The sequence below is a fragment of the Sturnira hondurensis genome, unplaced genomic scaffold (assembly GCF_014824575.4).
Source record: "Sturnira hondurensis isolate 20B ecotype Veracruz unplaced genomic scaffold, ASM1482457v3 Scaffold0024822, whole genome shotgun sequence".
NCBI classification, from domain to species: Eukaryota; Metazoa; Chordata; class Mammalia; order Chiroptera; family Phyllostomidae; genus Sturnira; species Sturnira hondurensis.
In genome coordinates, this window is record NW_028097453.1 from 5,945,672 (window position 1) to 5,961,004 (window position 15,333).

A 15,333-nucleotide genomic window follows, 5' to 3' on the forward strand; every position below is an offset into this window, starting at 1 on the left:
GAGCAATGCCTTCAAAAATCTAAAATGAATCTTGAACTTAGAATTCTATTTCCAATCAAATAGCCAATTAAGTATGAAGATAGAAGAGCTCAGTGATTTTGCTCCCTTCTCAGAAATGTCTGGTAAACTTATTCACAAAAATCAGGGAGCACATCAACAAAGAGGAAAGCACAAAACCTAGAAAATTCTGGGGTTAGAAAATCCAATCCCCTACAAAGAAAACAGGTTTCTCGGGACGGTAACTGGGCAGCAGAGACAGGAAGCACACCCCAGAGAAGAAAGAGGATGGGGAGGCTCCAGGAGGGACCTGACCAAGGAAAAACTGAGCTGAAAGATAAACACAAGTGTCTGGCTTTACTGAGAGGAGCTTACAGGTAGTTATAAAGCTTTGGATCGAATCAACGGCTGGTACACAGAACATAATTACATAATCAGAGTGACTAATACCTAGAGGAAAAATAACTGGAAAGAGAATGCTGATCTATTTTCTAATCAGCAGTGAGCAATATTTACATAGTCACAATGTTAATGCAAATATTAATTTCATGAAAAGTTGACAGACTAATTTCGGAAGGTGGTAAAGGGTAAAGAATGTGAGTGGTGTATGTATATGTAAAAGAGGGGAAAGAATGAAAGAGAATTTAATCTTTATTTTCTACAATAAGAGGGCAACACATTATAAAAAACATGGAAAAATATGTATCAGTTTTGGCATATTATTTAGGAATAGATGGTAAGTAAGATACGGAACTTAAAGGTGATTCCTGCTCCTGGAGGGCAGGAATCAAGGTAGGGAAGGAAGGGCAAAGGGTTGTTGCTTCCCTTCAGACACTTGGACATAAAATTCTCTGACTTCTAAATTATGTGCATTAACCAATGAAAAGCTATAAGCACAACATGATCGGAAGGAAGGAAGGAAGGGAGGGAGGGAGGGAGGGACTCACCTGGCACCATCGGAGGCAGCTATAAACCAACTCTCTATTTTGAAAAACAGGGATTACAAGAACCAGGCATGAACCCTGCCCCTCTAAGAGAAACTCCAATTCAGAGTGAGCCACAGGATGTCGGTGTTCGGGGAAAGGCTTTATTTCACAGAAGAACGCCCGCTAGTAAACGTGGACAGAATGACAGACTCAGGAAAACATAACTTCGTCACCTTAATGAAATTACTGACTCCGACAAGCTCTATCCACTGTTGCTAAAACCAGTGTGTGGATGTCTGACGAGGCAGGGACCACCACCACACACCATCTCTCCAGGTGGGGACTCAGGCTCGGAGGCAAAGCAATCGGTCCGAAGGTATAGTTAGTAAACGGCAGTATCACAGTATGAACCCCAGTTTGAAGACTCTCAAACACATGTTGTTAAATATTAGGTTCTTTATCTGTGCGCCTACATTAAATTTTGTTATTTTCTTTTTTTATCCATAAGCCCAACTCTGAGGTGTGAGAGTGAACACACACACACACTGCATTAGGAATTTTTCCAGACCAACTTTCCTGTTGCTTCGATCAAAACCCTTCTCAGCATTCCCTCTAACACACTTTCTAATTTCTACATGTGCTGCACGGCGCCATGTTTTTAGTTTGACTGAAGGCTTTCTCCCTCCTTCTGCCCTTCTGTTTCTCGACCAGATAATGCGGTTTTCTCTCTCTATTCCCTCTTTCACGGCGCCAGCGTTACAAGCATTCCTATTCAAATTCTAGTGTCTTCATGAAGTGAGAAAGCAGTTGTCAGAGTTAAGCAGTTAAGATCAACTAAATCACGATTCCGCATGGGAGGGACACGCTGCTTACACTTTAGGAACCACTGCTGGATTTCAGAGGTGCACTTTACAAAACGGGACGGCCGAATTTCACAATATTCCATTTGGGCTCAAGTAACAGCAACAAAAGGTTGCGGGGTTGGTAATTTAAGAAAATGAATGCAAATAAAGGTAAACTTGATTCTGAACCAGCAGGACTCTTTCTGTCCCCATTTCTAAGGAAACATTCCCAGAAGGATGCTATGGTTTAAAAAAAACAGGTGCAAGTACAAAAGTAATCGAGAATGTTTGGCTCTTGCGATACACTCTCAATTTATCAATAAGTCGATTTCATTTCACAAGTACAATACCCTAGGTCCAGGAGGCACATAAAAAATTCTCTATCACTATCAAATTACACGCACACAAGATTTTCTGTTTAGACAAAGGATAAACTGTTATATATGGCCTATCAGTGCAAGAAAATATATAGACAGGAAAATGCTACCAAAGATCTAACTGGCTACAGAGATTGTCATTTCGAAACCCGAGAACGTGACAGAGTTTTCCTGAGAGTAAAGTCTCAGTGTTCAGCTTCTAACACACTGTGGAATTTTCAAAAGCTGTTGTTAGTTTTAAGAACAACAGCAAAACAGCTACATCTCCATAATTTTCTCACATAAAATGCAAAATATGCTTCTTTTAATATCAAAACAAATGTTTCCTGAGCAATAAATACCTAAGAAATTTCAGTTACCTTTAAGCTTCTGGAGCTCCTCCTTCAAATCAGGTCCCGCAAGCATGAAGATGCTTTCTGACACAGGATTCTTATCCGTGAGGTTTTCATTGCTGGTGTTCACAATGGCTGTACAGTTCAGTAATGCCACATCTCCTTTCCTGAGGAAACGCCAAGCAAAGCGCAAGTGTGGGCATAAGGAGGGAGACCCAAAAGCTAGTTTCTGGCCAGGTAGCTCAGTTGGCTGGAGCGTCACCCCGGTGAGCCAAGGATAAGGGTTCGATCCCTGGTTGGGGCACACACAGGGATCAACCAATGAACATATAGATAAGTGGAACAACAAACAGCTGTTTCTCTGTTCCCCTTTCTTTCTGAAATAAATTTTTAAAAAAACCAAAATATTCTACCCTCACTCCCTTCACAACACTGGTTTTGCTAGTTCACATGCCTAAGCAATAACAGAAAAATAGTTGTTCCTAACTCAGGAAGAGATGGCACCCTAGGTAGATGTTAATGTAATTGTTACAACCCTAAAACTCACAAAACCACGCTATTCCTTTGCTTACTTCACATCCGTTTCATTGTCACAGAATGCGTCTAGTGCCAGATAGTGGCTGGTTTAAAGGGTTTAGACACAGCTACTCCTAATGGCCAAACGGTAGAAGTAACACAAATGTCCACCAACTAATGAACTGATAAACTAAATGTGGTATACCCAATACAGTGGAATATTGTTGTCTTCGCCCATAAAACAAAATATTACATTGAATCACAATTGATTCAATTATATTAAATGTCCAGAATAGGAAAATCTACATAGAAAGATGAGCTGTTGGCTAGAGCTGAGAGATTGTGTATGTGTGTATGGGGGGTGGGGGGTGGGAGAGGGGACTCCAGGGGAGGGAGGGACAGCTGATAATAAAGGAACTTCTGGTTGATGAAAATGCTCTAAACTTGACCACGGTGATGGCTGTACCACTTTGTGATACACTTACCATTGACTCGTACAATTTAAATCAGTGAGTTATATCTTAATAAAGCCTTTGATAAAGATGAATGTACTACTAATAATATATTTAACAACATAGACGAACGTTCAGATACGCTGAGTAAAATAGGCCAGGCTAAAAGAGTACATGATTCCCTTTACATAAATCTCTAGAAGGTGCAAACTAACCTATCATGACACAGTGATGGCTCCTCGGGGAGGCAGACGCAGGGGAGGGCAGGGGAGGGCAGGGGAGGGCAGGAAGGGATCACAAAGGAACACACACAAAATCGGGGGGAGGGGTAAATATTTTCACTATCTTGACTGTGGTGATGGGTTCACGGGTGTATACCTGTGTCAAAATCTACCAAACTGTGACTTTAAATAGGTGTAGTTCATTGTATGTCAATTATACCTCAATAGAGCTGCGTCTGTCCATGCAAAACAGTATTTCAAAAATGCTAGGGCTTACGAAAAAAGCTTAGAAGAAACTCCGAGTAAAAAGAACTTAGGAGGAAGCCCTGAGGGAGTATTATCGCACTGTGATGTGATTTAATGAAAGAATTACCAAAGAACCACTTTTCCATTGATGTTCCTGTTATACAGGAAGGGCGATCTAATAGTGTCGGTGTCGGCTGCAGCGTCAGAAGCGTTTAATTCATCTTCACAGGAGTCTCCCCAGCTGGGCAGTGTATCGACATCCACAAACTGGGAAGGTGCCCCCAAGGGATCCATGGAATGGGGCCTCGGGTGGTCTTTTCCCGAGCTCCTCGGCAGTTCAGTATTCACTGGAGACTTGCTTAAGAGAAGAAACGACTGTTTTAACAGAGAAGCACAGACACCACTCTACTTCTATTAGAGCAAATAACAAGACTCCACTGTGAGGTGCTCCGACAGCACACTGCTGCTACAGCCATGTAAACAGTCCACAAAAATCAATGTGCAACAAAGAATTTTTTCTTTCTATTTTTTCCAGCATTTTTAAAACAGGAAGAAAGAGGGATTATTCAAGCACAAATCATGTACAGAGAATTATAGTCATTAAAATGATCACATGTCCACCAGTTCTCCTTTCCAGAAACACAGACTACTCATTCAACACTCGCTGAGTCTGCTTTTGGGGGGAAAAGTGCCAGGTGCCGCGAGAGAGACAAAGGCAAGTGGTTTAGGGAGTTCAGTTTAATGATAACGTGGAGGGTACACTGAGTAAGACAAAATGAGAGGCAGGGCGGTTACTTCAAGTAAGAGATGATAAAGCTTTGAACTAAGTAGAGAAGGAGACGGAGGCAGAATGGATTTAAGAGACAATATACCAAGAAAGAATGAACAGGATTCAACAGCTTGTAGGATGTGGCGTATGAGACACCGATGTGTGCAGGTTAGTTGTACAGAAATGTAGAAATTAAAAGAGGACAGTGATAGGAAGACACACGGTGTCAACTACTTCCAAGAGGTCATGAGAACTTTAACAGGAGAAAAGGATACTTAATTTGCCAATAGGTCAGAGAGCTATTTCAGTAAAAAGCCAGATTCATTCATTCCACAAATCTCTGTAAGTGTCTTTCATGTGTCAGGCATCGTAGGCACTGGGGACACACTGGCTAAGTAAGAAGAGCAAGTCCACGCCCTCACAGAGGTTGTGCCTCCTGGAGAAGAACTGGTACACCACAGTCAAACCAGCAAAGCGGCTATCTGTCAGAATGACTGCAGGAGTCGAGTGCTGGGAGAGAGGTGGTGACAGAATGAGGAGAGAGGACAAGCCCTGTGAAGCCCCAGGGGGTGTTTCGGGGAGAGGAAACAGCAAGTGCAAAGGCCAAAAGGGCAGGCGGGGGCTGGAGGCACCCCAGGAAGAGCACAGGGTTCGGGGGCTGGAGGCACCCCAGGAAGAGCACAGGGTTCGGTCTGGCTGGAGGAGAATGACTAGGTGCCGAGTGGTAGGTGAGGAGGTTGCTGAGAGAGGGGAAGGCCAGATGATACCGTCTGTATTCCATAACAATAACTTTAGATCTGACTGTAAATATAAGTGCATCTTGATGGAGATAATGACTTAATATAAATAACTTCAGAAGAGTATGCTAGGGCCCAAGAGTCAGGGCAGAGACCGGTACAAAACAATTGCAGTAATCGATTGTATGTGAGACGGTGAGGAAGGTGGCCAGAAGAAATGGTTGGATTTGGAATATATTTTAAGTTTAGAGTCAACAAGATTTGCTAAATGAATATGAGAGGCGAGGGAAACGAACAGAATCAAAGATACCTCTACATTTCTTATTTGAGCAACTGAGTAGATGGTCATGATATTTACGGAGAAGGGGAAGGCTGGAGAAGGTTGTGAAGTGATAATCAACGTACTTTTTCTTTTTATGTTTTCTGCATGTGTTAAGTATGAGATGCCCATTAAATGGCCAAGTATTTATGTCAAATGTGCAATTGACTATATGAAGCTGGAGCTCAGAGGAGAGATCAGGCTAAAGATACAAATCTGGAACTCTCAGCATATAGATAGTACTCAAAGCTTTGGGAACTGGACAAAATCACCAAGAGAGAAAATGCAAACAGATATAAGAGATCCAAGATCCCAGGACTGAGTCCTAACGCAGAATTTAGAGGTCGGAACGAGGATAAGTAAGAAAATGAGATGTGGAAGGACTGGTAAGAAGGGAGAGGACACCAAGAAAGTACAGTAGCCTCAAAGCCAAGTGAAGCAAGTAACTCAAGAAGAAATGATCAGAAAGGATCAGCTACTGAAAGGTGGAGGAACAGGACTGAGAATTGATTAGTGGGTTTGGTAAACTGGAGGTTGCCAGTAACACTGAACATACGTGAGAAATGTGACCAGGGAATAAAAGCTGGCGTATGAGCTTCTTGACAATTTTTCTGTATGATCTTCATGTGTGTTGTTAAGAGCCATGGAGAACAAACAGGACCTTCTACACCTAATGCCTTGGTGTCTTGTGCTGAAGACACGGGATACTAACACGCAGACATGGGAATGAGCCACGGACCTGACACATGTCGCTAATTCCTGTACCAACACTGTGTGGTAGGAAACGGTCATTTATGTAACTTTCAGAAAGGCCTTGTGGATTATTACACTGTAAATGGTGGAGTTGGACCTTGGTCCTTGAATTCAGATAAGAGAACTCAGAGCCAAGATTCTAGTGAAAGAGGTTTATTTAGCCTTTATAGAAAGTCACAGAGGCAGAAGTCAGCCAGCTGAGCTGCATGGACACAGGAAACGAGTTATAGGGGCAAAAGAAGGACCCCTGGAGCTAAGGAGAAAGAAAGCAAAAGATACATGTCTAAGGAAAGAAAGAAGGGAAAGGCACAGGTGGGAGAGGGGGAGAGGGAGGGAGGGGGGAGGGAGAGAGAGAGAGAGAGAGAGAGAGAGTGAGAGCGAGAGCACGCGCATGTGCACATGCATTAGCGGTCCTGGTCTTCAGGGTTTCTGTTTTCTAAAAGCAGGACATTTTAGGGGAGGTCTCAGGGGAGGATTTCAGCAGAACATTCATCAGCTTCCAGTGCCTCCTTTCAGGGTTTGGTCTCTACTGACTGGTGGGCACCAGGGTAGGGGTCACTGATCATTGCATCTGATGCTGTCGTCAGCCATGGGGCCACAACCTCTGGTTTTGTTGCTTTTATGGGCCTGGAGCTGAAACAAAACTAAGGCCTAAAAGTCACCTGACTTTGACTAAAACTCTGTCTCTGGGGCTTTGTTCCTAGGATTATTTAATGCTGATCAGGACCTCACTGCCCTGAGGGCTTAATGCTTAACTAAGTGAGTGGTCCTGCAAGGGCTTGTAAGAGAGTGTTTGAGGCCCTTTGCCCTCCTTCCTCCTCTGCGGGGAGGAGGGATCTAAACTATGGACAAGCCAGGAGCCAAAAGGTCACCCTGGGGGTGAGGTCCTAGCCTTTAACAGCTGCTTCTCTACTGCTGCCCCTTGTTAAGCACCTGGGACTTCCTGCCCTGGGGACATTTTGTTCCTGGCCTCTCACTCCCCCTCTACTCGTGCCAGTCTCACTGCCCACTCTATTAGTGCCCCGACAAAACTGCTTCACAGGATGCTTTTCGACATTAAGCACTCCTCTGATGTTACTCTGAAATAAACTAATTTTATCTGGAAGTTTGTATTTAGTCACCCAATTGGCCTTTGAAATTGGAGGCACCACCAGTTCTGCTGACCTGTTCACCAATATTCAGACTTGAACAACATGCAGGCTGAGCTGAGGGCAAACACAGCCCGTACTCGCTTTCCACGTGACTAGTCCTCTAAGAGACGGGAGGTCACCAAGTCAGTTCTCCGTCACAGCTTCTCTCTCCTTCCCTTCAGTCTGCCTATTCTCAAAAATTTTTCCTACCCAGTTTCTTCAGAAATGTAAACTTCTGTTTTCACCACTTAACTTTTGAAAAGTAACCTGTTTTGCAGCTCTACTTCCTTTTCCTCCCTTTATTGAACCCCTGCAGTTTTGCTTCCATCTCTATGACAATGCTAAAACCACCCTTTCGAAATCAACAGTAGCTCCCCAAATGTCAAACCCCAAAGCTGACCAACCTTTAGCTGCACTTACTATTGACTGTTCCCTCCTTGAAACTCTATTATCTTCTTTGACAGTACATATCAGGGGTTCTTCACTATCTCTGCAATCATCTTGTCAGTAGAATGTGCTGGACCTTCTTCCCAGACCTTAAAAGCCATTGTGACCCAGGAGACACCGGACGTTAAATGAGCAGTTAACAGTCGGGGAGCTTTTCACAGGGCAGAGTTCAATGGCACTGTACGGGCAGTTAACCGAGGGGGAATTCTTTTTCAGCTCCAGCTCTAAAGAGAAATTTGTTTTTCCAACCAAAAAGAAATTTCAGTTGTCCCTATCCCAACACGTATGCTTGGCAACAAAGCAAACAGAGCCATGGCTTCCCCGAAGCCAAGCTAGGCAGGGAAATCTGATTCCTGATCCCTAAGGAACTGTGATTTTGAACATTCTTGGGGTCACAGACCCCTCTGAAAATCACAAGAGTGATAAAGACCCTTTCACCACCCCAAATGTGAGGACACGAGCTCATACAAGCATAGACTTGCAAATAACTAACTTTGAGAGGGTTCCCAGACTCAGATGAAGAATCCCAGTGATGAGAAGATACTGAGGGCTCAGATGAGGAAGGAGAGTGGAGGGGGGGAAGGCTCCAGTAAGCTATGGCTATAGCCAGAATTTTGGATAAGAGATTTTTTTTACTGAAAATCAACTGATCACTTCTGTACTTTAAACAGGTTCATAAGCAAACACGAAACCTTAGTATTTAAAATAAAAAAAAGGCTCCTGAAAAAAAGACATTCCTGTCCCAGGATCAAAAGGTCTACATGGAACAAACAAGATTCCAGAATGGATCGTATCTCTTTCTGTAGCCATGCTATCTTAAGGGCTTTCTTCAGTACCCTCATGGATGAAGGCCTAAAGACACTATGTATCCTTAATAACTGAAGTACACGTATACAAATGGCTCTAATTACACTGTAGCTTTCCTTTTTTCTCAGTCTTGTCATCTTTTAGTATAAGAAGTCCTTCCAAATAGTGTTTTATATGAATAACTGGCTAGAGAGATTAGATTTTTATTGCTCAAGACTGAACAGAGCCCTGGCTGGGTAGCTCTGTTAGTTAGAGCGTCATCCTGATATACCAAGGCTGCAGGTTCAATCCCTGGCCAGGTGGAACAACAAAACTGATGTTTCTCTCGGGGGAAAAAAAAAATTTTTTTAAGGACTGAACAGAATTAAGCTGAATATCTTGGATCACTGTCTTAAAACAACCTGATAGTTGTCTGGATAAAAAGAAAATGGTATCATTTTCCAACAGAAAACAAGAACTTTAAATCTGTTCACTCATTCTTCAAAATCCTTACACTGATTAGACAGGGCTAGATAAAACTACAAAGAGAATCACCCTTGCTTTTGACCTCCCTTTCTGACCAGCTCAATTTCACTGCTTTTGCATAAATGACAGGTTTAACATTCTTTACCTTTTTGTATTTCAATATTTAAAACTTCAGGATCCATTAGTTATTTGTGCACAATACTCCTACCCCAACATCAGATCTACTACATTTAAGTCACTCCATGCAAATGAAAATAATGGAAAAACAAACAAGTGTTCAAACATGTCAAGAATAAATTTAGTGTAACAAAAACATTCCTAAGCTATGTCAGTGGCTCAGGTCAAATTTAACACCATCATTCAAAAATATCCAAAGCACATGCTATGATGGTGCATTAGTAGTAGCACACTCATATTAAAAGAGTTTTATTACTATTTCCAATTATAAGTATTGATACACTGAGCAAGTGAAAACAAGTAAGAAACCAGGGTGATACCTTTGAATAGTTAGTATATGTATTGGGTATTTAAAAAAATGCATAATCTTAGCACTCAATCATAGTTGCTCTTATACCAACTTTTATTAAAATATTTTTCCATTTGTGGTTGTCATTTTTTATAATATTTAACATTTAATATAAGAGAATTTTTAAGGTAAATGACTCATTCAAATATAAAAATGAATATGTGTTCAAGATCTTATTTAACTCACAAGAGAACCAGGCAGATGAGAGACAAAGGCAATCCCAAAGCTGGATGTATTTAATAAATCAGGAATATTGAAATGAACGTACGGGGTACTAAAACTTCCACTGAGCTTGACCTTAGTTATCTACAATTCACACAGCTGTAAAATAGCTTTCTTGGAATCAGATAATCCAAGGGCTGTCATCCAGTTAATATCTAGGCAAGTAAGTTTTCTACTGAAGCAGACATTTCTTCTCTATAATAATTCAATGCACATCACCTATATGGCATATTAACCATACACACTTAAACGTTCCCTTTCCCACCAAACTTTTTGAAACAATAGACTGTCACAATTTCCTCACATTCATCCAATCCACAGCAATCTTGTTTCAAAACATCTACACTGCAACATCTATCTATAATCTCGTGATACCCATTCTCTATTATTGTAATTTTCTTGAATATGGAAGACTAGCTGAACATGCCTTAAGAACTCAAGAAACTTCTGAAGAAAGTCAGATAATGTAGATAAAAGTCTAATTTCTAGACTAGCTGCAGATATCTCGTTCAATAAGAGAAAACGGAGGCTTATTTCTTTTGTACAGCGTACGCATTAGCTTTCATTTTCCACAGCTACAGACATCAGGACTTACTTCTGAACACTTCTATGCAGCACAAGAGTGGGCAAAACTTCGAGAGAAAAGGCAATTCCCACTAGGTAACAGAGCACCTAAGCCTCAAATGCGGAGGAAGGAGGAATCAGCTCTAGGTCACTTTCCCCTCAAGGAGTCAGGGAGCGAAAACACAAAGCCAGAACAATGTCACTCTAGGGACTGCGGGGTTGCAGACGATTCGGCACGCAGGGTTCATCGCCCACCCAGCCCTGACTCGAGCTGCTCCCGGGTCGTGGAACGCCCAGTCAACCCCAGCGGCAACACAGACTCCACTCTAACACTAGAACCAGCAGGCCTCCAGACGCTCTATTTCACCTGCATCCCAGGTCGCGCGCCTCTCCCGTGACTCCAGCACCACTGTTCCTGTGCCCGAGACTGCCTACCCTCTCTCTTCTCCTGGACAAGACGTCCACGACAGCACCTCGGGCGAGCTGAACCCAACAGCTGGAGGAAGACGCGGCAGGCTCCTTCTTCAAGAGAACCGACAAAACTGACCCCCACCCCGGACCCCGCGCCGCCCGCCGCGCCCCCGGCCCGCTCTGCCCCGCCTCCCCTCCCGGCCTGTGCCCCGCCTCTCACAGCACTCCGGCGGTCCCATCCGGGCGGCTGGCGAGGCGGATTAAGCTCCTCGTAGAAAGGGGCCGAGTGGCATTCCGAACGACTCTTCGGAAAGCTCGGCGGGTAAGGAGAGTCAAAGTGCCAGGAAGCTGGAGCAACCAGCTGCAAGATCTCTGGACTGCGAAACACTGACTTCCGTTCCCCGGTCGGCGCTCGCCAATCAGAGCCCGGGTCTTACGTTATTTCCGCCTTGGAGGCTCTGGAAACGCCGGGCGGAAAAGGGTCCGGAGCGGTGCCGGAAGGGGTGGGCCCTGGTGGGCAGGTCCGAGCGTCACGATGCCTCGTGGAGATTGAGGTGAGTGCAGGGGAGCGCGGGGGCCGAACGCCTTTGCTCCGCGACTCTAGTTTGGCGGGTCCTTGCTGAGGCCCTCATGGTGGCCGCAGCGGACGAGGCGGCGGTGGGAATAGGCGTCGGTCCCTGGGGTGGAGGGATACCTGGACGATCGCGCGCCCCACCTCCGTACCTGGAGGGCGCCCGCGTACTCTCGGGGCTGGCGCGTGCTCTAGTCCGCCTGAGGATGCTCTGGCAGCGTCGTCGGTGTGCAGAATCTCTCTCACCCTCTCCTGATTGAAGACTCAGTTTAGGGACGTCTGATAACTCTGTCACCACGCCCCAGTCCTTCAGTGCATCATAGAAGCAACATGTTTGGGGGGAGGGGCTGTGTGTTAGGAAGCAGGGATGGTAGGGTTGCCGGGGAAGGTTAGGTCGTCAGCTCACTCCAAAAGGCGTGGAGATCTGTGCCCAGGAGACAAGCGATCGACGCCACATTGTATGGAAGGCATTGAAAAAGGCTTCGAGAATTGGACCCGCCCCGAAGGAAGGGGACCTCAGGATAATGTTGATTAAAATAGGTAGACGGCAGAATGCTTCTTGTTTTAGGTGACAGGAACTATACGAAGGCAAGGTGGCAGGACCAGGAAGGAAACCAACTAACTTGACGAGAGAATAAAGAGGGATTTCCGAGATTTCTTGGAAATTGCAAACAATTTAGCTTTTTCAAGGGTTTTGGGGTTTGGCATGTAAAAAGGTTAGGATGGTAGTATTGTGACTTCTATTTTATCTTGTACCTAAAATCAAGCCACTGAGGTGCCTATGGTACTTTTTTTAAAAAGGTGTTATTCACTTCCAGAGAGAGGGGAAGAGAAGGAGAAAGAGAAATATCAACATGCGGTTGCCTCTTGTGCACCCAGTACTGGGGACCTGACCTGAAACCCAAGCATGTGCCCTGACTGGGAATTGAACCAGCGACCCTTTGGTTCTCCACCCGCACTCAATCCACTGAGCTACACCAGCCAGGGCAGTATTATGACTTTTAAATGAAAAAAGTAAAAAACAAGCCAGTGGAGGTGCTAGATGGAAAAGTAGTGCAGGAACTCAGTGATAAAAAGAGTTAGAACATAAAGTGGAAAGAGGGGAAAGGGTCCCACTTCAGAGAAACAATCGACTAGGTGGAGGTTTCTGACAATACAGGACGGAGGCAAAGAGAAGCAGTTTAGCATAGTGGTCAAAAGAAGAAATTTTGGTGGTGGATTGGATTGCAATGTAGTTTTGGCACTTAAAACTCACTAAATGTATTCGTGCCAGCTGTTTCACTCACTGCCTAGTGTCCTGGTCTATAAAATGGGGGTAAGAACAGTACCTACCTTGAAGGTTACGGTGAAGAATTTTTTTGTACTTACATTTACAAGGTGCTAGGTGTTTTTCTAAGTGCTTTACATATACTAGTAACCCATTTAATGAGCAGAATTGCTATGGGTAACTAAACAACTGTGTATGTTTACTCAGTTACACATCAGTTACAGTATTCAGACACTCCCAAGTTAGGTTTTTTCTTTTTTGCCATGGTGCAAAGGTTATACACATTTAGTAGAAATTGTACTTTGAATTTTGAATTTTGATCTTTTCCCAGGTTAACTAAATATGTGCTGAATGGTCCCGTGTGTGAGTTGGGCAGTGGCAGTGAGCTGCAGCTCCCGTCAGCCACGTGATCACAGAGGTAAACTACCGACTGCCCAAACAGAGGCTAATATAAGTGTCCCGAGCACATTTAAGGGAGGCCGGGCTAAGCTGTGATGTTTGGTAGGTTAGGCATATTAAATGTGTCTTCAACATACAATACTTTAAAATGACAATGGATATATCAAGATGTTCCCCCCATTGTAAGTTAAGAAGCATCTGAAGTGATCACTCTTTAAGTCTTGGCTGCTATAATAATAATTTTTGATAATGAGCCAACAGCTTCTACAAGGTTTTAAGCCTGAGTGGCTAGGAGGTTTCCATCTCTTAAAGTCACAAAAAATTAAGAGGGATTCAGGAAGCAAGGTAGGTTTGGTTTTAGACATGTTAAATGTGATGTCTAGTTAGTAATCACAGATGTGGACAGAACTGGAAATAGACGTGGCACTTCCTGGGCGCAGGGGGGCTGTATAAGGTCTCCAAGGGAAGCACTGTGGGAAGATTGGGTAAATAGCCAGGAACCATCATGAGGAACAACTGCAGTGAAGGAAAAAGGTGGATTGGGACAGTACCCATCAGATGGTCTGGATTACTAGGATTACCACCTTGCTGATACTGTCTCTCCTTGATTTTTCACTGGCTTCATGTTGGTTCCTATAGTAAGAGAAAGGAGGCCACTGAGTTGCCTCGGAGTTTCGAGGTCTACTCTTCACTTTTCTGTATCAAGAGCAGATGGGCTTGGCTTCTTTTCTCCTTCATGTATTGTCTCACTTATCCATAACCAGTGTTTTCAGTGAATTTGATTTAGTGCAAGAGCTACGGCATCTTTCAAAGACAGTGTGCCAAGTTTGGTACCGTTTTCTGTGCCTAGGGGAGGTGGCAACCCTGACTTGGCAATCAAGGGCCAAATCAGATCTAAAAGCGAGAAACCAAAGAAATCTTGGGGAGGCCCCCAGATTGACTAAATCTACATAGCCTTTGGGGAGGGGAGGGGGCAGTGGGTACCTGCCATCTGTTTTAAGAAGTGCCCAGAAAATCTGGATACTCGCTAGGGTGTGAGAACCACTGTGCCAGAAGGTCAGTGCCTCGAGGTCAGGTATTTTGTCTTCCCGTGTCTCTAGCTTCTATAACAGGGTTTGTCTAATCAGTGAGTCTGCAGTAAATGTTCACTGATACATATTTTCAGTCTCAGATCTCAGTCTCAATGTAGAAACTTAGATGGGGGTTGAATGGGCAGAAGCTAATTGTTCAGCTGCACTGGGGCCACGTGTCAAGTGTCTGTGAGGGGCGTGGCAGTGTGACCAGTCTACAGCTTGATGAACGAGGGGTTGCATGTTGAATCGTCAGTGAATGAAAAATTAAGATGTCCAGGTATTTTATGTCATGATTTGTATAGGTTCACCACATGATAAACAATTGGTGTTTGCTAGCCTAGCAGAACTAAGGTGCCCAAAAAACTGAGATTGTCTTCATTTGCCTGCGCAGCTGCCTCAGTGGTTTCCGACCTTTTGACATGGGTCTCACCAAGCAGTACCTGCGCTATGTTGCCAGTGCGGTCTTTGGCCTAATTGGCAGCCAAAAAGGCAATATTGTCTTTGTGACACTTCGTGGTGAAAAAGGACGCTATGTGGCAGTGCCAGCCTGTGAACATGTCTTCGTCTGGGACCTAAGGAAAGGAGAGAAGGTGAGCCAGAAATCCCCTGGGTCAGTGCCGATTTGTGGGTGGGAGAGGATGGAGAGGCAGAAGATGGAGCACTCTGACTCATCAGGCACAGGTTTGTTAGGTGTGTGCCCCTAGGAGGGACATCTTTGGGGGGAGGGGTCAAGATAGCTAAGTATCAGGTTCTGTGGTGTCTGCACTAAATTCTGACAACCACAACCAAAGAGGACCTTACTTCTAGGTAGCTATTTGTAGTGATATTCACAGGTCATTATTTGTATTCATTATTCCCCCCACGTTTGTCTCTAACTTACCACTTCTCTATTTTCAGTTGCTTCTGCTGGCCCTCACCACCAGTTATAAAATTTAGACATTTAAAAGGAATAGTTCTCTGTCAT

General features: G+C 44.1%; 2 protein-coding genes across 4 annotated transcripts in view; one reads left to right on the forward strand and one right to left on the reverse strand.

Annotated features, from left to right (window-relative positions):
* The window catches only part of GDAP2 (ganglioside induced differentiation associated protein 2), a 63,388-nt gene extending 51,927 nt beyond the window's left edge, over positions 1–11,461 (reverse strand). Inside the window, exons 1-3 of one of the 3 annotated variants that reach the window (XM_037038894.1) lie at positions 11,280–11,461; positions 4,037–4,263; positions 2,502–2,641 (exon numbers count right to left, since the gene is read on the reverse strand). In XM_037038894.1, the coding sequence (XP_036894789.1) occupies positions 2,502–2,641; positions 4,037–4,203 (307 nt within the window). In that variant the 5' untranslated portion in view covers positions 4,204–4,263; positions 11,280–11,461. Of the gene's footprint in view, positions 1–2,501; positions 2,642–4,036; positions 4,268–11,015; positions 11,095–11,279 lie in introns of those variants that run through there. The other 2 variants (XM_037038893.1, XM_037038895.1) reach the window with 2 other exon arrangements.
* Positions 11,462–11,543: 82 nt separating this feature from the next.
* The window catches only part of WDR3 (WD repeat domain 3), a 31,713-nt gene continuing 27,923 nt past the window's right edge, over positions 11,544–15,333 (forward strand). Inside the window, exons 1-3 of the mRNA XM_037038892.1 lie at positions 11,544–11,613; positions 13,229–13,315; positions 14,761–14,959. Of these exons, the coding sequence (XP_036894787.1) occupies positions 14,789–14,959 (171 nt within the window). The 5' untranslated portion in view covers positions 11,544–11,613; positions 13,229–13,315; positions 14,761–14,788. The remainder of the gene's footprint in view (positions 11,614–13,228; positions 13,316–14,760; positions 14,960–15,333) is intronic.